Raw genomic sequence first — 19899 nt, 5'->3', positions numbered from 1 at the left:
CCGTTGAGTTACTCATCGGCAAAGAATGTGCAGTTTGCGTTGTATGCGAACCGAGGTCGAAACGGCATAAATAAAAGAAAAATACGCCAAATATCCGCATTGTTCCGCTAACGTTCCCGTCACTCAGGTCAGTTTGAACAGGAAATTGAAAGCGAGAGAGAGAGACAGAGATAACGTAAGATTTACTCTTAATTTTATTCGCTGGCAATCAAAGTCGACCTCACGCCGAAGGAATGATTGCCGAGTCTTGAAACAACGCACATCTTGGAATCTATGTGAAGCGGTTAGTCAAATGCTATACGTTTGTCCCGTTTCATTTCTGCGTCTTCGGCGTAGAGGAAACCGGCCCTTGAGGCACAGCTAGCACGCAGTGTGTCGCTCGCGGAGATAATCTCGAAGAGATATAGTTGGCGTTGGCGCCACACAATAAGCATACCTGCGATCGCGGCCTAATGGTTGTAGCATCGAGCTGCTGTGGTGAGGGACAGAGGTTTCGATCCCGCCATCGGTCACCCCAAAGAGGGGGGAAGCGTCACCGGTATAAATTTGTGCAGTGTTCTTCTTTCATGCTCCATATCCACACATGCTAAAAAGAAATCGGCGAAAGTTGCGACCTGCCACAACTCTGCGCCGCGCCTGCCGGCGCGGTTTTCACTGAAAATGGTCCTTGGGTGTGCTCACCAAAGACTGGACTGAAATGGAAATGGCGTAGATGATGAGCTCTAAACAGCCAGCGCTGTAATATAATAATAACAATAACATCGAGAAAACACGCGGGAAAACGTTTCTTTCGTCGCCGCCCCCGCGGAAGAAGATGCATTCTTGTCGCACCGTCCTAGTCGTGAGTGCAGGCCAGCTGCTAACGCTCGAAAGAGGAAAAACGAGACGGCGAAAAAAGAAAGAAAACGGAGGCCAAAAGGCTCTGTCCAAGAGAGAGACGCGCGAAGCTTCTCCATTCGCGGAGGGCTCAGGTGGACCCGTGCGGTTTGTGGGTTGCGCGCCGGGAGCGCTATTCATGGAGGCGGGCGATATGCGGCGCTGCGGTATATAGGCCGCAGCGAGCTGAATAGACGCGAGGATAGAGGAGGACCCGTCCCCGCACTGCCTCATCCCCCCCCTCCCCCACCAACGTGCTATTATATAGGCACCAAGGGCTGCCTGCGAGCGTGCGCTAACACTAGGCGCGCCGGGGGCACACCCGGCCGTCCCAGCTGCATGCACCAGTGTTTGGTCCTCTACCGTGGCCTCCAAGATCACGCGATTTCGAAGGGCGCACCCCTTCACTCCCCCCCCCCCCCCGCCCCGCGGTAGTTGTCGCGTAACGGCGCTGCGGTTTCCGTGCAAATCGACACGACACAACTGTTTCTGTTGAAACGAGGGGGAGGGGGGAGGCAAGAAATAAATAAAGGGAAAGATTCGCAATGTTATAGTATACGTGCGATAACCAAACGCATAGCAATAACGCGGCCTTGCGGGTAACCCCATGCACCGAATTTACGACGTATTTGAAGCGTCGGTGCGCGTTCGCTTCGCGCCGAGCGAGAACCGCATTGCTGTCACGGCCGAAATGTGCACCGCGGGTCATTGGATCTGATACTATAGGCCGCGTACGGTACATATTTCGGCCTAGAAATCACACATGGCGCGGTCATCGCGTAGAGCAGCCTATAGCAGCGCCGAAGCCTCGCCAAAAATAACTTCCATGCGGTTCAAGCTGAACTCTACGCCGGTCCGCGTTACATCGGATACTTTGGCCCGCTCAAACGCGTACAGTAGAGGCTAAACAGAGAAGGCAGATCCTATTTAGGCGGCGACTTTACGACTTCACCGTACCGTCAAGCACCTGTTGAGCAGAAGAAGGCCTGTACGCCTTAAGCCCCGCCTGACATCAAGAGGCCGACACTTAGTACCAACCATCGATGTTCTTTTTCCTTAGCAAGACATACTATGGGAGCCATAACCTTTCTAGACGACGCAACAGTGTTAACGACGAGCTGAGAAATTTGTCGCTCAAAGTGAGAAGCGCCTCAGCGCGGGAGACATGCTTCATGTGGGTTAGCTGCACGTGTCGACGTAAGGTTCCATCTCTAAACATCGCATGCACAGCTGGTGAGTAAGCGCTTCGGTGATCAACATCACTTCATTACGTTCACACTTCGAAAAAAGCGGCTTCATCCATTTGTCGCGTTGCCGGCCTAACGCGAGCTGAACCGCTCCGTGTAGTCCGTGCCTTAGGGTTTCGCGGCAACCGGCACTAAAACAGGATGCCCACAGTAAGGAGCCATTCAGACAGCTTGACGTTTCTTCAAGGACACGAAAGAAGCCCGCGCACAACTTCGAAGGCCAAATAAAATAAAAATATACAACTGTTTCTTTTTTTTTTTTTGCGTGAGACAGATTTAACATTGTCGAGCCGTGAATTGACATTTCCGCAGTTCTGCTCGCACTAGCAATTCCAGGACAGGAAAGCGTCGTTTCCGAGCTCATCATCCCATTCAGCCGAGGAAGAACAAGGACGTTCGTTCACGAGGCTTAGCGACGGGGATTCGAACCGGCGGCCTCGCGCGTATACACCGGCTGACGGGGAGAACGCCACAAGACGTCCACCGCTTCCCCCCCCCCCCCCTACCACCCCACCCGAGACGTTCCGTAGTATACACTACACCTATATAACATGGCAGGTAGATATACGAACGCGCACAAAGACCCGTCTCTTGTTTTCTGGAGCAGCTCCTTCCTCCTGATAACGCCGCAGCAGCGAGCACTCTCAACGGAGCTGCTGGCGAGATAGCATCGACATGCAACCTCCCCCCCGCCTCACCTCCCGCTTGTTGAACGAGAAGCGTTGTTGAAAGACCAAAGTAAAGGTTGAGAGAGGCAGGAAGGAGACGGGTAACTTCGAAAAGGAAAGCGCCCTGTACGCAACGGCGTACGCTACAACGTGAGACAAATCCGGAATGGAAAGCCACTGCGAGAACAGCGTCGACGTGCTGTCTGTACGCACGCACGCACACACCGCGATGTACACGTACGACTGCGCACGCAACTGAAAGAAACCGCGGTGTATAGTAGTGCTGGGAGTGGAGCGTGCTTCGAGAGTCCGAGATCAGCAGGTCTAGAGCGCGGGCAGCATCGAAATGAATAGCCGAGCTTGTTCGCGGCAGAAACAGCCGCGGCGAGCAGGGCGTCTCTCCCGTCAACGTTTCTCGGCGAGCACGACGGTCGGTGAAGGGAGGCAACAGTCGAGGCCACGCGAAGAGGAGAGGACGTTCCTCTCGGTCCGCGGCCGAAGAAGCGCGCGGGCGAAACAAGGGGCTCGCCTTCAAGAGACCACGAATCGCCGTCGTCTCAAGTGTTGTACGAGCCGGGAGGACCGCGCCTCGCAGTCGAGTTACGGTCGCACGGGGCACTGAGACCGCGTGGAGGCGAGTTTCAGGCAGCCTCAGCAGCTGCCAGCACTTGTCTCCGACTCGAGAATGTGAGCGTGCAGTCGTCGTCGCGGGAAGGGATTGAGGAACGTAAATGCGCATGAGCGGAGTGGATTCGCGGGACTCCTCGCATTATACGTCGACGTTTGTTCTGTGGCAGCGCTCAGAATTTCAACTTCATGAAGGATACCGGCCATAGTGTCGTTGATATGAACTCGACGCGACCGGGCCACGAGAGAAGTCGAACCGACCAGACCTAAATGCGTTTACACGCAGCTTGTCAGCCGGGTTGGGCGAATCAATTCGCTTGGCAGAATTCGGCTCGACGCCCCTTCGGCCCGACCCGCTACAGCGTTTTATTGCGCTGACAATTATGTGGACACTCCAGGAGAATTTGTGCCGTCGGCGTCGACGTCGACGTGAGGTCCCATAACGCGATAACATCGCGTCCGTGCGCCATATGCTGTAGGTGCGAGGGAAAGCGAGAAGGATGATGGCTTGATGCGCCGGTGTCTCCTAGCGCTCGCAAGGGAGGAAGGTGAGGAGGCTGCGCGCTTAAGCGCGCTAGGGAGCGGGGGGGGGGGGGGGGGGGGCATGTTAGAGCGCATCTCCTATCCAGCTGCAACGGAAGAGCGTGGCCTATAGACCTCATCGGGCGAGGAGGAAAGGGCGCGCAGCGAGCCATTCCTCCTCTCTGGTTTGTGCGATCCGGCGCGTCGTGCTTAAAATTATGGCTGTCGCGTGCTGTGGAACGATTTGGAGATGTTTCAGCTCGTACTTTTTGAAATTTACGCAATGTCCGTTCATACAAGGTCGTAGGGAAACAAGTGTGTAGCCTTTAGGTGCATCGGTAACTACGGTATGCGGAAATGTCTGTTGGGGGCGCAAACATGTGACGAGCATCGTCAGACGCGGTGTGTGTGTTACGAACTATTTTGGGCGTGTTGGTTTTAATTCAACGAAGAGAACCGGCGTTTGTGTATTGCCAGGAAATGGAAATTCTGCTCACTATCTGGTCGTTTGGCGTAGGAACTGTAACATAAGAGCGCATGCTCGTGCACTGCCAACTTAAGGCAGCCACGACACAACTAAGCGCCAGGCGTTATCAAATATACGCATTTCAAGTCTAGTATTGAAATCACTATATGCCTACGCTAGCCTCTTGTATGTGCTAGGCCGATGGCGCTGCTCAACACAGCGATCACTGCGGTTGGTGAACTAGAATGATACATTTATAAGCCATGCATGTGCTTCAGAATTGCCTTTTTTGCCCTGTAAAGCCGCAATATCCGAGGGATCGCATAAAAAGAATGCGACGGCTATTTATGAGGTCAAAATTTCTATAATACGGGTGAGTGTGTCGTAGCTTCTGTCGTAGCAGAACGATGCCCACGCTGTTACGATCGTCGCGCATGTTTCATTGCTCCTAAACCGCAGCTTAGAACTAAAGGCGAATACTGCTATAAGATCACATTAGTGAATCGAATTTTCAGAAATACACAACTGATCTCTGAGGCTGATTCTAGACTCAAACACGCGCGCACACATCGCGCTGCGTGCTCCCTCCGCCTCGAAGCCAACAGAAAGTCCGGCCATGCCGACCTAAATCACTTCACTACGTCTCACAGAACCGTTTTCCACGTACAAGGCGCCACGTCACACTAAATATACCGCGCGAAACAAACATCAGAAACCAGCGCCGTGCGCATACCTGACATGCAACTCGCCCAAGCCAGCATGTCGAATGCCCATAGGTGGCGCCACTGCGTACGCAATATGGCGGCGACCATGAAAAAACGGTCTATATTGGGAAGCAATGTGCGCTGGGTTCGAAGGCTAACCGACCGGTGATAACTGATGGCTTCGTGTGCGCTATGTGCTCGCGCGCCTAGCTCGCGCTAAAGCGAGATGCAGTACAAAGGCGAATTCGCTCGCCGCATGCTGGCGCTCTTCATCGCGGCAGCGTCCTGACAGCGCGGGTCTGTGGTCATCGAGTGAGGTGTGCTCATGTTTGCCTGTGCGCGCGTGACAACGTGCTTGTTCATATAGTTAGTAACGAAATGGTTACAGCAGTTTATACAGATGATAAAGCGACTTACTTTACTTCTTATAGCTGTCTAACAACGTGCTATCGCAATCAATGGTTCACCTATCGGAAGAAACAGCCTTTTTACATGACCCTGACGACTGGTTTCTGGCTCGACCCGAATTTATCAGGTTCATGTGAACATAGCTTATGTGGACCGCAGTAGAGTTGCTGTAGGCTCCCGATGTGGTACAGGCGAATGCTCTACGGCTGACCTTGCCACCGATGTACGGACCCGTGCCATCGCTACAGAAACCCCATGAGACATATGTTTCGGCGTTGGCGCGTCACGGCGCGTATTTCGCGCCTCGCGATGACCCCCCTGCTACAGCAGTGATGGGCATACAAGACGTATTCCGCGTTTTTCTCAACTAAAGAGCCGATAAAGCACGGCATAAAAGCGAGGATAACGCGTACACAGTACTAAGCGGTCGCGCCGACGACGGCCGCTATGCGCACTAAATACGCTCCATGTAGTCAAGTCGCCGCTTCAACGGGCGAGTTGTATAATCACCGGTACGGGGAACCGCGCCTGCTATCGCTCGTGAGCGACAAAAATGTGCGCGTGCATGTTTGCGCGCGTTTGTTAGCGTGGCGGCAAATGGACTCTGCGCTCTAATCAGTGGTCGTAATGCTTCGCCAAAAGCGCCCATTGCAAGCACGCTACCCCCCACTTCCTTCGTTCTTCGCGTAAAGCAACGCTGCACTTTGCTAGCACTCTACAGACCACTAGAAGAGAACACGCAAAGGGAAGCCGCAAATGACAAGTACGCCTTGAAACCCGCACGAACGACGCTGCGCCCTTGTAAAAGCGCACTTCCGGGGCCAAGTGTGAAATGCTCTCTCTCTCTCGCCTCCATTTTGGGTCCTGCCCGAGCACCGGTCGTTTTATCGCGCGAACGAGGACTTCCTCCAGCGCAGTAAAGCACGCCCACGCCTCGAAGCTGCGTTAACAAAGCGCGCCGAAACGAGCTCGGTACACTGTTTATCTTCCTTATTTGCGATGCGAGGAATGGAGCGCTTCGCTTGAAAGAGTCGTGGCTCGGACTCGTCCATACGGTGCGGTGATATTGTTCACCACCTTTTTCCTTTCCGTTTTCTTCGTTATCGAGCGCCCAATCACAGAGCCTGTTCACGACATCGAAGTCGACAGCAAAGTACCGCACACAGGGTGCGTACACAGTCGGACACCACTCGCATTCATTGACGACGGTATTCACCTAAATATAGATAATCAATTCTCTTTTTAACACGAACAATGAGTGAGTGAAATGAGCTAACTGACGATCTGCTTGGCCACAACACAACGCTACGGAAACTTTTGTTTGCGAAGTGCAACTGTTCGAATCAGCGGTTCTGTATTATTTGTTTCGCCATCCCTGCTTATAGCTACGGTGTCCGCAATTATTGCACTAAACAAGAATAAAATGCAGCGCGCTACCACGTGCCGCTGAGGAGAGCTGACGGTAGAATCGGAATGAATGAGATTCCGACCGAAGAGGATTTTGCAGTCAGGGTGAACGGGAGGGCCCCCTTCCCCAACGGAGTATCATGCCCTCTCCACCGGTCTTTTGCCCAGCCGTTGGCGCCTCCGACAGGGGGGGGGGGGGAGGGGGCTTTAGGAAAAGTGAGGCAGCCGAAGCCCTCGACGAACTACGACTAACAGCAGCCGCGAGAGCCATCATCACTGCACCAGGTCTTTCCCGGGACTGCTGAGGGCTGTTCCTCGACCCTCCCGCAAAGCTACGCGCCCCCACCCCCTTCCCTCCACCGGCAAAACAAAATGACAGCAGAAAGGTACTGTTGCTCTACAATAAGAACGAATGAAAGAAAAACGCAATCACAGTGGAAGGCTGTGCAGCTTCCGCTCACACAGAAATTCCCAGCGTTCCACAAGAAACCGACGATTTCGTGAGGGAAAGAGGGGGAGGAGGAGGGCGAGCCGTTGGAAAGCAGGAACGAACTGAGCTAGCAACAAACACAAGGGAAACAAAAAGAAATATGAAGGAAGAACGGCAAAGCGGGATGAGGCAAGGAAAGACTTCATCATCCACACACCACAGACACACACACACACACACACAGAAGGGAACCCCGTGTTGTCAAGAGGGCCTGGGCGAGCGGGGGGTATCACCACCGCCGCCGCTTCGAGCAGTCGCCGTTGGCACCCACCTCCTCTCCCAAAATTACAGGGTTCCCGCCGCCGCGCCGAGCTTAGCCAAGCTACCCCCAACAACACCACCGCCAAGACGAGCGAAGCAGTTTCTTTCCTCCAGGGGGGGGGGGGTGTTGCGAGGAAGGAGAAGAAGAGGCGAGCGAAAGAGAGAACGGAAAGAAGGCGGCCCTCTGCCACGCGACGCGGATATATATTTTTGCCAGCTGTGCGCCACACCGACCCCGGGGGAGAACGAAGAGGAGGCCATCCAGCACAGCCAGAGACACCGCAACCGACGCACCGGCAGCGGGAACACTCAGCGCAAGCAAGCACGCGGTCGGGCAGTGCTAAGGGATCGCCGCCCACGCACGCAAACGATGATCCGCAACGAAGCACCCCTCGATGGTGCTGAAAAACGTGCGTGTGAGTGTGAGAGAGGGAGCAGCTTGCTACAAAGTGACCAGTGTAATTGTTCGCGTAGGCGGCATCGAGGAGTACAACACAACAAATATGTATTCGCGACCAACGCCATAGCCTTCAGGACTCACATGAGGCATGCAAGCTGCCTGCGTTAGCAGGGGCAGCATTTCGGTGTCAGAATACAAACTGCTCGGAATATTTTTTTTTTCTTCAGTAAAACCGACAAAATTACTTTCTCATAACGGGTGGTGAATAGGGTCACTGTTCCAGATTGCCATCGCAGTGCTTGCAAGCGGTGACACGCTGTCCAATGTTCCTGGCATATCTGATGGTGAATGCATTGCGCAAGAAAATCAGGCCACAATTTATGTGTTGGCAATGGCTGTTGCATCGCAACAGAATGCTCGGAGTCACTGTTTGTACTACTGGAAGTAGAAGAGTGTAGGAAGCAATGCAGTTTGCATGATTGCATTTACCGTGGAGGTCACCAAGCACACTGATATCTTGGAATGCTGAGTCAGGGTTTGGCTTAGTGCTGCTGTACCACAAACATGCAACGCTGATGCAGCATGTGTTTCACCGCAAATATGATAAACTTACCTCGTCAAGCTGCTTGGCTGCATCAAAGTTGTCAGTGGTGAACGGCAGCTCATCATAGATTCCCTGCACACAAAAGAGATACATGAGTGCTGCTGTTTTCTAAGACTGTGCTTTGAGAATGACTATGCTTTTAAATAAGAGGCTCTATAAAAAGGCTAGCGGATACATTATATAAAACACAGAAAAACAAGCCTTAAATTTTGTTATCACAATTCATGTCCAACAAATGACCTGCTGGAGTTGTAAGAAGCGATTTCGGTTGATGTATAAACGGCAGCTCGAAGCCACTGCGATTGCATGACAAATCTGATAAACCGCCATTAATGATAGTCACCATGTTCAACAAGCCAAACAATGCACGCAGATGATCCTTGAGTTTCTCATTTGTGGCTTTGAGACAGAAAAATGCAATAGCTGCAAAAATATCCATAAATGCCCCAGTTCCAACTGTTACAGCCAGTTATTACACCTAGACTAGTCATGTGCCACCCATGAATATTTACACAAGAAGGACAGCGTGAATGTTATTATGGCAGAGCTGAGTGTCAGAGCAGTGCACCTTTTCTTGTGTCCAAATCCCTTGGCTATTTGCAACTGCAACCATAAGGCAATAAACATTGGTGGTATATGTACCATTTATTGTTATGTAGCCCAATAACATTGTTTCTGGAGTAAAAGAAGCCTACCAATATATGAAAACTTCAACATGCATTCTTCTGGAGAAACACCACGGGCAGCTAATTTTTTATTGCCCTGCGGCTGTCTGTCCTCAAGGGTACACTTTAAGATTACAATTATGCAAGGGACAGCTAAGATACAAGGGAAAGACTGAAATTGTTTGGAAAGACTCATTCTTGCGGTCCTGTTACATGTGAGCTTGCAATGATATCTGAACCCCATGATCATTCGAAGTCATGAACTCTACTGAGGCTGTGTTATGCAGGTTGATGTGTCAAAGAGATTTCAGAGGTATGTTTCTATGGTCACCGAAAGTGTCCTTGTGACGAGTGTGTTCAGTCCTAACCTTAATGGCAGATAAAAAACTCGATGTGAGAAATTCTATTTGGAAATGGGCCTCCGGTGGCTGTACTACAAAGGCCATTCATAAAGTTTGTACTATTGCAACCGTAAATTTGGAGCATGATGTAGTCAAGGGTTCCGACGGAATACCATCTGGTCAGGTAAAATTAGAAAAGAAGTAGCTCACTGAACACAGTAAGAGCAAAATGACTCTTTGGAATTTTCTACGAATCCCTTGTTCACAATGTCCACTGGGAACACTTCCAGCTGGCGGCGGGTGTATGGTGACAGTCACTGTACAGTGCCACTAGCACTGCATAAACTACTTCAGGCTTTTATCCCTTGAAATGCGGATCGCTGCCCATGCTTTAACCAACTCTCCCAATGGACCCTGCTTCCACGGTATATAGAATACAATTTTTATATACTGCTAAATCTAGAGAGACATGTGTTCATTTTGATGCCTATGAGGTACGCGTGCTCTAAACTTATGGTGCCGATAGTGTGAGCGTTACGAGTACTCCTCATAGAACACACAGATATGCACATGTTCTCGTAACTGCAGTGCAAGGGGAGTCATAAATCACAAGTCTGGTTAATGTGCATGACAAAGGCGCAGACATCATCAGCAATCTCCAGCAAAGCAATTCACTTGCAGAGTGGTGGAGTGTCCCATTCCAATGGCAGTGAACATTAGAGAGTTTTAGAATAGGGGCCCCAAACATTTTGGGGCCCCAAAGAAATAGCGTCGAAGCCACTGCGCATGCGCGAGACGCAAACTGCGTTTGGGTTTTGCGTTGGGAACGCTATTTCACCGATTTAGCGGGAGCTCAAATATCGTTCCCAAAAGCTTTGCGTCAACAAACATGGCGGCACCCATCGAAGCGACGGCTCTAACCTAGCACCAAACTGGGTTCGATTCGCGGTAATGCGTGAAGTTCGCAAGCTAGGAGAAGTGACTGCAGTTATCGCTTTCTCTCAACTAGCGTGTGTTATGAAGATTGATTCATTAGACGCCGCTGATTCCGAATTCGAGTATGGATTTTATGGCTCGTAGGCCTAACACGGCTAAGCTTGGCTGGTGAAGGCACGTAAAGTTGGTTTTGTTGCTCCAAACTAAGCACAACTAATTGTTTGCTGCTTGAAGAATAACCTCTAAATTGTAATTAAACGCGAATACACGCAAGTCAAAATTACTATTCATATGATAAGATGGTATATTTTATTTAATTATTTTTAATAGCTTTTCTTAGACGCCGTAGTGGCGCTGTCAGTGCAAGACGCTATCTGCAAACGCAAAGCCCTATTCTAAAGCTCTTCACTCCTGCGTGTCCCAACGCTAACACCCGCAAAGCTCTTAGGGGCCCCAAAATATTGGGGCCCCTATTCTAAAACTCTCTATTCAGGATGATTTTCCAGTGGTGCTAGAACTTCCACACTGCCTCCTATTTGTTTCTTTTCTCCACAAGGAAGCAGCGCAAGTCTAGCACCGTGATGCTTCGCACATGTCTCTTGAACGTGTGAAATGCTACCCAACATTACTTATTTTTAAGAACTCATACAGTGGGACCTCAATATAATGAAGTTGCATTACACATAAAAATATATTTGCTATATCCAATATTCCTTTAAGTACATAGTCGTTACATGTTGATATTGGTGATAAACACTTGAAATTTACTTTTCTTTTTATCAGATAATTCATTATATCTGTATTTGTTGTATCGAGGTATGCCAGTAATTAATTCTGTTTCATTATGATTGCTATTGGGAGTGCTACTGAGAAGCTAAATACATATATGGCACTGAGTGTCATACTATATATGGAAATAAAGTGCCACAGACGTTTCTATATCCAACAGTCCTTCAGGCCTGGGCACACTGCAGCCTACATCGCGAAGGGGCACAGCCATCCCATCCAGCACCTAGCTACCTTGCGACAGCCCTATTCTCAGCCCCAGCTGTTGCCTACTGTGATGTCCTTCGAAGAATGTATGAATGTCAACATTGTGCAGGCTCTGCAGTGCTTATAGGGCCATGTTTGTGAGGAGGAACTGGCCCAGATGACTCCACCTTATCTTCTACTTGAGGAGCCCCTTATTAATAAGTTGCCTGCTTTACTAATGATCAATGTTATTCACACCCACATGAAACGAGGACTGGGGAACGACAGACACAAGCGCAATGTCTGTCGTTTATGCCTGTCGTTCCCCAGTCCTCGTTTCATGTGGTGCGCAAATAACATTCATCATATATTGTAACCAACTAGAACAACCCAGTACCCTGCTTTGCTAAACTTAATTCAAGCAAAGAAATATATTTGGCATAATAGTTCTGCGGAAACCTTCAAGGTGGAGAGAAGTAATTAATAAAGGGAAAATGAGACATCCACCCAATCGTAGCAATTGCTACAAAGGAAACCCATACGGGTTCCTCGAAAGAAAAGCCTTACAGTTGAAGAAAAATTCGTCCTCGTCCGGGACCACCGCCTTTTCAGGACGCCGCTCTACCATCTGAGCTAACAAGGTGGCTAGCAGATGGAAGGGCGAAATCGAATTCATCAACAACTCGAAGCAAAAGCAAGAGCTTAGAATTTTAGGACATGGTGCACTCATGCATCGATTTATTCAGAACTAAAAGAACTTGTAGAAGCTACAGCTGTAAAAAAATAAGATGCATTTTGGACTATGTGAGCTGACTTAACAATGTAAGCTCCAAGTAGCTGTACAAATCAGTGCCAGAAAAAGAAAAATGTAATCTAAGGTTTAATCATTGGTCGTAGTAGTGCTACTAAACAGCAAAATCATACAGCCATGATGTTAATCTCAGTCCAAAACAGATGGCGATGAAACAGTGGGCCATGAGAGCAACTGCTAGCATGTGGAGTGGTGTGATTGATGGCATTGTGGGGAAGCTCACTAGGTTGGAGAGCTAACTGTATCCTTGTGCCTTGGATCTGGTCCGACATTGCTTGACACTATATGACAGCTTTGAGCCATCACGTCTGAAATGCTCTGTTCAGACTCTGTTCAGATATTCTGCGGACATTGCTCTTAGAACAACCTATGGCATGCCTACAGATGCACGAGGCCTTTGCTGTGACAACGCTTTACAGCCAGGATGGCGAATTTCTAGGGTATCACTTTGCGGTACGTAACAATGAAAATGGTTGTTCAGTCATGATGATATCGTATCCAACCAAACTAGGTGGACTGGAGAGCAATCTTTCTTTCATGATTTCTCACGCAGGCATTCAATTTTGTTTACGCAGCCAAATATGACAGGCCAAATATGAAAATACGAGTTGAAGATTAAATGCATGGTTCGATGTTTGAGATAATGAGTAGCACATGCGGTTGGCCAAAAATAATTTAAAAAAAAACGTGACAATATTGCACACATAAGCGACGCTTCAGAACAACACGGGTTTGCGGGACGCGGCCTCTACGCGCTTTCCTAGAGATACGGGGCCACGTGACACAGCCCACCTGCCCTCCCCAAAACATTTCTCACTCGGACGGCTATGCATCGATAGTAATTCCAGGTGAATCTTTGGGTCCGCCACGCTGTATCATCGCCAGCCTCTGATATTACTTCGGCCTCCCTCCGAGCCGTGCGAGGCAGGTTCCAACACGATCCCGGTCGGCAAACACGCTCTTTTTGTTCGCTCGGTGAGGCTGGAGAGGATGCCTCGATATCGCACTTTCCCCGATAAAAGAGACCGGCATCTCGAACGCTTCACTGGCAATGTAATCGGCGCACGCACGGTACACGTTGCCAAGATTCTCCCGATTTAAAGATCCACGACCTACAGCGATACAGCGCAAGTTGCTAGGCTCTTTAAATGGCGACAGTGGGGAAGCGAAAGCATGAGTGCGCCTCAACTAGACAGAAAAAAAGAAATGAGGTAGCGAATTATAACGAACCCGTAACGAACAAAAAAAGAAATACGTTACGTTCGAGCACCTGTGCTGCGAAACAGATCGGGCCATGAAAGTGGTTCGTTATAAACGTCACTTCATTATAGAGAAATCGCTCGAGGCACTGCCACCCAAATGGCCCTAAATAAAGCAAGATATGCAAGCCCACTGAGCCGTCACACGGGCTATTTGTAGAACGGTGGCTGACTTTGGTTTCGGACTGTTCGGAATCGAAAAACAGAGAGTGCATAGTTCACTGATCGCATGGTCTTTTTCCTTCGTGGGCTGGCTCTAGAGATGAAATGAAGTTGACGATAATGGCGATGGCAAAACAATCATTTAGAAAAGGCGGCCATTTCGCTTGCTGAATCGAATAACGACGAAAATAAAGAAAAGCTGCGGTGTCGGTAACACTCGAATAAAGACGCAGGGATGCTCAGACATCCGACGTGCCAGTAAGGTCGTTTCCAAAAGTGCATCGACATAAGCGGCATCTATGATCAGCCCGGCTATGAACGACAGGCGTCACGTAACATTCGAAGCACGACTCAAGGCAAAAGAGAGACAGAAAACACAGCATAATCACAAAGCATTCGGCACGTACGCTGCTAGAAGCGCGAAAACGTGACCGTACGCGTCGAGGCGGCCTCGCCTCTTTCCAATCAATAAGCGCTACGGCAGCGAAGCACGGGAGAAAAAAAAGAACGACAGCCACACGAGCGACGCCAAGAAAAAAAAAAAAGGAAAGAGAGAAATATGACACTCGTCGCAGCATCCGCACCGCGAGCAGTAATCGACTCCATTCAGGAAATTGCCGGCACCGCGCGTAGCTTGTCAGGTGCCGCGTACGATATCCGTACCCGAGCCCGAAAACATCGCCCGCGCTGGTAAAACGAAAGCGTACACAAACATAGCAATGAGGCTCGTTCCTCGTGCCGCGTTTTTCGCAGCAAAAGCACCAACGCCCGCTACAGCTTCGCAGAGGAAGAGCCGTGCGTTTTGTGTACGGAAGCTGGCAGCTCAAGGCGCGACCGTAATGTTTTGCTTGTTTGTCGCTTCTAGAAACGAAATCTGGCACCGCTCGACGACACGTCTTAGGGTCGCTCACCTGCATAGCCGTGACTCCCAGCTCCTCGTTGCTGATCTTGCGAAGGTGAGATCCCAGCGAACGCGCTTCCACTTGCAGATATATGCTGTCCGCGATCGCATCTTGTCGATCCGAGGCCGCACTTTCCGCCCCGGCGGCTGCCGAAGACTCCTTGGCGAGCGACGCGAGAAACAAGTTGCTCTTGAGAAACTCGTGCACTCCGGAGCGGTTCGCGAACTTGCCAATGTTCCCGAACAGTTTTATCGAGGGCTTGGCGTCGCCGCCCGCGGCACATCGCACACAGTCGAGGCACACGACAACGAAGACGACGGAGCCAAGAGCGGCAATTCTCCGGAGGTCCCGAAATTCGGAAGAACCCGCCGCCATGTTCCTCCTAGCGGGGGTCAACAAACACACACACGCACGGAGAACCCCGCCGCGCTGCAAGCCCTCTTCGGAGGCTCGGTGAGGATGAGCCTGAGCAGGCGACGACTTCGTCAGGTAACCGTCGCTGGCCGCTGTAGCCGATTCATTGTGCCAGGTCGCCCACCATCAAGGCCACCGCGGCGGCTCCACAAACGCGACCTGACCACCACCACAACACAAGATCACACAAGCCGCCCGACTGCCGCATGTCCGACACCTTGCGTCCGACGGCGTCTGCCATTAATGGGCGGTGAAGGCAAAGCAATAACGTGATAGGTCTGTAGCAAAATGTTAATTTTCTAAATAGAAACGTACGTTTTTTGATATTTTATTATATAAATAATTAAAGTAATCTTATTTAATCTAACAAACATATTTTAATCTTAAGAAAGGTCCAAAAACAACTATTTGCCGCGGATCTGCGATTCAATATGGCTGCGCCCACACGCTGTAAACATGGAGCAAAGAGCAGCTGAGTTGTGACGAGTTCGGCGATGAAGCAAGGGCAGCATGATTTGCCTGGCTAATAAATATGTGGCACTTATCACTTGTAGTGTTATTAGACACATATATATACCCGTCAGTGTTTCCCTCTCGCAGCCAGGGCACTTGAGAACAGCTCGCTTACAGGCGCGAAGGTGGTTGCACACGGGAAACAGTGAGCAAAAAAATACTTTCGTAGTTTCATAAACTTTTCACGCTTGGAAAGTTCTGTTTATTCTTAATCCTGCCTACGTGCGCCTGCCTTTTCAGAGTCTCGCTGCGAAGTGCGCTACGAATGGAAGGATCCCAAGTCTGACGACGAAGTGTGAGTTGTTTGTAGGGACTAACAGTACTCTCTTCTTTTTTTTTTCCCACCAGGTTCACTGCTGCTGTGCTTATTGTGCACTTTCTCACTGCAGAGTCAATATTACCTACGTAAGAAAAGATGGATCGAAAGTGCCAGTACGGGGGAAAGTTGGCGACAACCTCATGTACTTAGCTCATCGCTACGGCGTCGAAATGGAAGGTACGATAACTAACTGTTAGGTCGTGGGCCGTAGGGTAGTTTACGTTTCACCATACGTGCTGCGCTCTCGCACGCGCATTGTGCGGGGCGATAGCGTTCGGCGATCATTTGTTAACGCAGGCGTTGTGTTCACTGTCACAGGTGCTTGCGAAGCTTCTCTAGCGTGCACGACGTGTCACGTGTACGTGAGGGAGGATTACTGCGACAAGCTACCAGAGCCCGATGAAAAGTAATTCGTGCCCCTGCCTAATGCGTATAGTTTCCAAAGAAAAGCGCGAAATAAGTCAATCTCGCCTCTGCCTTTTCCTTCAGAGAGGAGGACCTCCTGGACCTGGCGCCATTCCTCAAAGAGAACTCCAGGCTTGGTAAGAAGGCATTGCAATTTTTCGCGTGTGCGTAGAGATCTGTCCTTGTATGCGGCATTTCAGTATATTAAACAGCTTACCTTATATAGAAATTTGAAAATGTTAAAAAGCATGCATTAGCTTGCTTTAAACCACTTCTCTCTTCCGGTTATATAAAAAAGCAGCTTGCACCTTTCACCTTGTGTTCTTCTAAAGTCCAGTTGAGCCGCATGCAAGTCGTATTGTATCTGCTATGTAGTTCTTGTGCATACATTTCATATATCCCAGAAGCTCCAGGAGGGCAATCTTGTATACTCCCCCAAAGACACACTATCTTTTTCCTGAAAAGTTTGATTTAAGCTCATCCGGTAATGCACCATGGTACAAATAAGAGTGGCATCATTGCTAAGTCCAGAAGGATGGAACTGCACATCTGGATTTCTTGCTTGCAATAAATGAACAATAATAATAAGGTTTTATGTTGCAGAGTGGTAGTTTCGCCACGAGCCAAGCCGTAGCAAGGTATTCTGGATCAATTTTGATCTGGTGTGGTTCTTTTAGCATGCCCCGAAACTTCGGCACACAAACATTTTTGCATTCTTCTCTTATCAGTATGTGGCTATCACGACTAGGGGTCGAACTTGTGACCTTGTGCCCAGGAGCACAATGTCACAGCTCTTAATACTGCCACTTTCGATTGCACCCAATTGCAATCAAAACTACCATGTGTGATTAGGCCTACGCTGCTACTAAGCCACCACTCCTCGAAAACAGAACCCTTCATAGGCTTGTTGCTTTTATTTGCAGAAGAGTGACTCAAGCAATCTGTTCCATTTTTTTTTTTTTTTTTTTTTTTAGATGTCACTGGCATTCTATCTTCTAGGGCTGAACCAACACATAACCAGTCATTCCGTTTTTGTTGATTCTGCCGAAAACAGTGGCGAGGCACGGTAGAGTCACGACTGTGCGCAGATAAGAAAGGAAGCAATCCCAGGTGACTTTGGTTTCTGAGCCATGTGAAGGATGCAAGTGTTTATTTACAGGATGCCAGATCATACTGACCAAGGACTTGGAAGGGATGGAGGTGACATTGCCAATGGCAACACGCAACTTCTACGTTGACGGTCACGTGCCCCAGCCGCACTAAAAGCGGTGCTCTGCTTGTCCATGCCGCTATTCGATTTATTGTATAGATTTACTTGTTATTAAAATCATGCTCGGTTAACTTTCCCGGCAGACGTCGTCGTTAGAGGTACAAGCTGGCTGCAAACACAATGTCCCTCTTGATGAGCTTGACGGCTGAAACACACGAGGCCACAGAATGTAAGATTGAAAAACACGGCACACACGCTATGCACACCACGGTGTTTACCTGTAAAATAATTGAAGTTTTCTTCTTTTTCTTTTTAACATATGCTATTAAACCTGTTATTCTAAGCATTCACTTATGCTGTGCTGGGTTTAATACTTCAGGATTATGATTTAAACATGGGCAACAGCACACAGTCTATAGCAGCATTTCTTCTATATATACTGGAGTGATATTTCAGATGTTTACAGCTCAGTGTAGTTCAGATTGTACTAGAGTAACGATTCATTGCGCTTTCTTGTGCAAGTGTAATCTCCATGGCCAGAAATAAAGGTGAGCAAGCTTTTCTTGATGTGGAACTAACTGTGTTTGAGCATTACTGGGTCAAATTCAAGAAAGATGAGAAATACTTTGCATGTTGTTAAGAAAACAAAAATAACACTGTCTTTGAGTATTTACAGAGCCATGAATTTAAACACAAGGCTCCTTCATTGTAGCTTGTGTGTTCAGACTGCACATTTACGTCATAACATAGCTGGTCCCACTATTCAATCTGGATACAAGAATAGCAAGCTGTACTAGAACGGAAGAGTTACAATGTTACAGTGCTAATACTATGTGAAAAGCAGGCACAGCTTGACTGAACAGCGTAAAAAAGACAGGACGAATAAGCGGAGAGGACGAGTTGCTTATAGCACACTACTTATTTGTCTTGTCTTTCCTGCACTGTTCAGTGAGACCTGCCTTGTCAATAAGCCCAGGTTTCTGCCCTCAGGCACAGCTATTAATGCCAGATCATCCACACTATTCTCTTTGAGATTGTACAAAATGCCACCTGAAATGTTTCAACATCTTTTGCTTCCTGCAGAACAGAACTATAGTGCCTTTCAAGCCAGAATTAACAAAGAAGCAACTGTCCACAGATGTTTGCGACCGAAGGGTAACAAATTGATCTACATGGTTTACCCTACGGATTGATTACCAGGATACTACCCTCCACTACTAAAGACAACTTGGCATGAAGCGAAATTCCCGAAGGTTTTACCAAACAGACCACTTTTTCCATGTGACTGCAAGCTGCAACAGTGCTCAGCCAATCTGACCATGGAGCAATGAAGTACAAAAAAACATTTACTTATGCACATCATGTGGACATCACAACACTTACCTTCTGAAAATTTGTTTTCCAGTTCTGTGTTTCCTATGCACTTTGCAGCCTGGATTATCTGCCGTAGCAATTCCTCCAGCCTCCGCATACACCTAATTATGCTCCCTGAAAGGTACCATCAAAAATTTAGTTGCACAGGAAATCATTGGCCTATAGAGGCAATACTACAGTGAATCAAATCATCTGACACAACTCAAGGAGGCATGGTTGCAATATTTAACTTGTTGTAACATTAACTTTCTTTTTTCCCTTGCACCTAAAGGTATTGGATTTCATGGTGAAAACATTCAAAGTTATAAATTTGTTTTTTTCCGTATGTAAAATGTGTGGGCTTGGCACAGAAAAGCCACAGTAACCATTACGTAACCAGGAAAAAAGTATCCGCTTTGAGCAATGCACATGAGCTGACATAGTAATAGCTGTCCATATGCTCTTGGCATTATTGCAGGAGGTTAAAGTACCATAATAAATTGAGTTGAGTTGGCAGTCTTGCAGCCAACAACTTATGCTGGTAGCTTACTCCACCCACTAATGGTCATTGAGAAAAATGAATATATTAAAGAAGACCTATCCTGGAGGTGCAAATTTGAACCTTAACTTTGTGATCATTACTGGGAGGTGCAGTGGGCTGTTTGAAGATAACTTGAAGAGTCAGATAAAGCTTCTTCGATATAGATTAAATTAAAAAGTTTAAGTTGAAGATTGTGTCTTTGTTCCCTCAGCTAGTGCCATTTAAGATCTCACTCCGTGTCACGCATGCTTGCAAATTGGTCACCTGCAGAACAAGTATCTTGCTGCAAGAGACTATACTTGAATACACTCCAGTGCACCAACATATCCAGTGTGCTAGTTAGTATAATTGTTTCGTAAATTAATTGTTAGTAAAGTTAGTATATTGATTGTTAGTATAACACTATGCGACATGGA

The 19899-nt window shown here is 48.5% G+C and overlaps 3 protein-coding genes across 4 annotated transcripts in view; 1 reads left to right on the top strand and 2 right to left on the bottom strand.

The window, feature by feature from the left end:
- The window catches only part of LOC126539062 (VWFA and cache domain-containing protein 1), a 70533-nt gene extending 55043 nt beyond the window's left edge, over window positions 1–15490 (bottom strand). Inside the window, exons 1-2 of the mRNA XM_050185774.3 lie at window positions 14738–15490; window positions 8690–8752 (exon numbers count right to left, since the gene is read on the bottom strand). Of these exons, the coding sequence (XP_050041731.2) occupies window positions 8690–8752; window positions 14738–15103 (429 nt within the window). The 5' untranslated portion in view covers window positions 15104–15490. The remainder of the gene's footprint in view (window positions 1–8689; window positions 8753–14737) is intronic.
- A 72-nt stretch (window positions 15491–15562) lies between these two features.
- Fdx1 (Adrenodoxin-like protein 1, mitochondrial Ferredoxin 1) lies at window positions 15563–18960 on the top strand. Of its 2 annotated transcripts, none has more exons than XM_055075171.2 (6): window positions 15563–15800; window positions 15896–15950; window positions 16045–16151; window positions 16293–16380; window positions 16464–16516; window positions 18673–18960. In XM_055075171.2, exons 1-6 carry the CDS (start codon window positions 15653–15655, stop codon window positions 18780–18782), a joined length of 561 nt encoding a protein of 186 aa, XP_054931146.2. In that variant the 5' UTR covers window positions 15563–15652; the 3' UTR covers window positions 18783–18960. The 2 variants fall into 2 exon arrangements, with proteins under 2 accessions (XP_054931146.2, XP_050041743.2); XM_050185786.3 differs by lacking the exon at window positions 18673–18960 and adding an exon at window positions 17539–18163 and having other exon boundaries at window positions 15567–15800.
- Window positions 17652–19899, bottom strand: part of Mtr4 (exosome RNA helicase Mtr4) — a 30955-nt gene continuing 28707 nt past the window's right edge. The window contains exons 25-26 of the mRNA XM_050185775.3: window positions 18973–19077; window positions 17652–17794 (exon numbers count right to left, since the gene is read on the bottom strand). Of these exons, the coding sequence (XP_050041732.2) occupies window positions 17742–17794; window positions 18973–19077 (158 nt within the window). The 3' untranslated portion in view covers window positions 17652–17741. The remainder of the gene's footprint in view (window positions 17795–18972; window positions 19078–19899) is intronic.

The sequence above is a fragment of the Dermacentor andersoni genome, chromosome 11 (genome assembly GCF_023375885.2).
Source record: "Dermacentor andersoni chromosome 11, qqDerAnde1_hic_scaffold, whole genome shotgun sequence".
Lineage (NCBI taxonomy): Eukaryota > Metazoa > Arthropoda > Arachnida > Ixodida > Ixodidae > Dermacentor > Dermacentor andersoni.
Note: the sequence above shows the minus strand (reverse complement) of the source record. Positions and strands in the feature narration are given on the sequence as shown.

Excerpts from the sequence above, each read along its gene's own strand:
- Fdx1 (XM_055075171.2), top strand. The coding sequence starts at position 15,653 with ATGATTTGCCTGGCTAATAAATATGTGGCACTTATCACTTGTAGTGTT. Across the intron at positions 15,801-15,895 it reads GTGGTTGCACACGGGAAACA|AGTCTCGCTGCGAAGTGCGC; the intron begins GTGAGCAAAAAA and ends CTGCCTTTTCAG. Across the intron at positions 16,152-16,292 it reads CTACGGCGTCGAAATGGAAG|GTGCTTGCGAAGCTTCTCTA; the intron begins GTACGATAACTA and ends TCACTGTCACAG.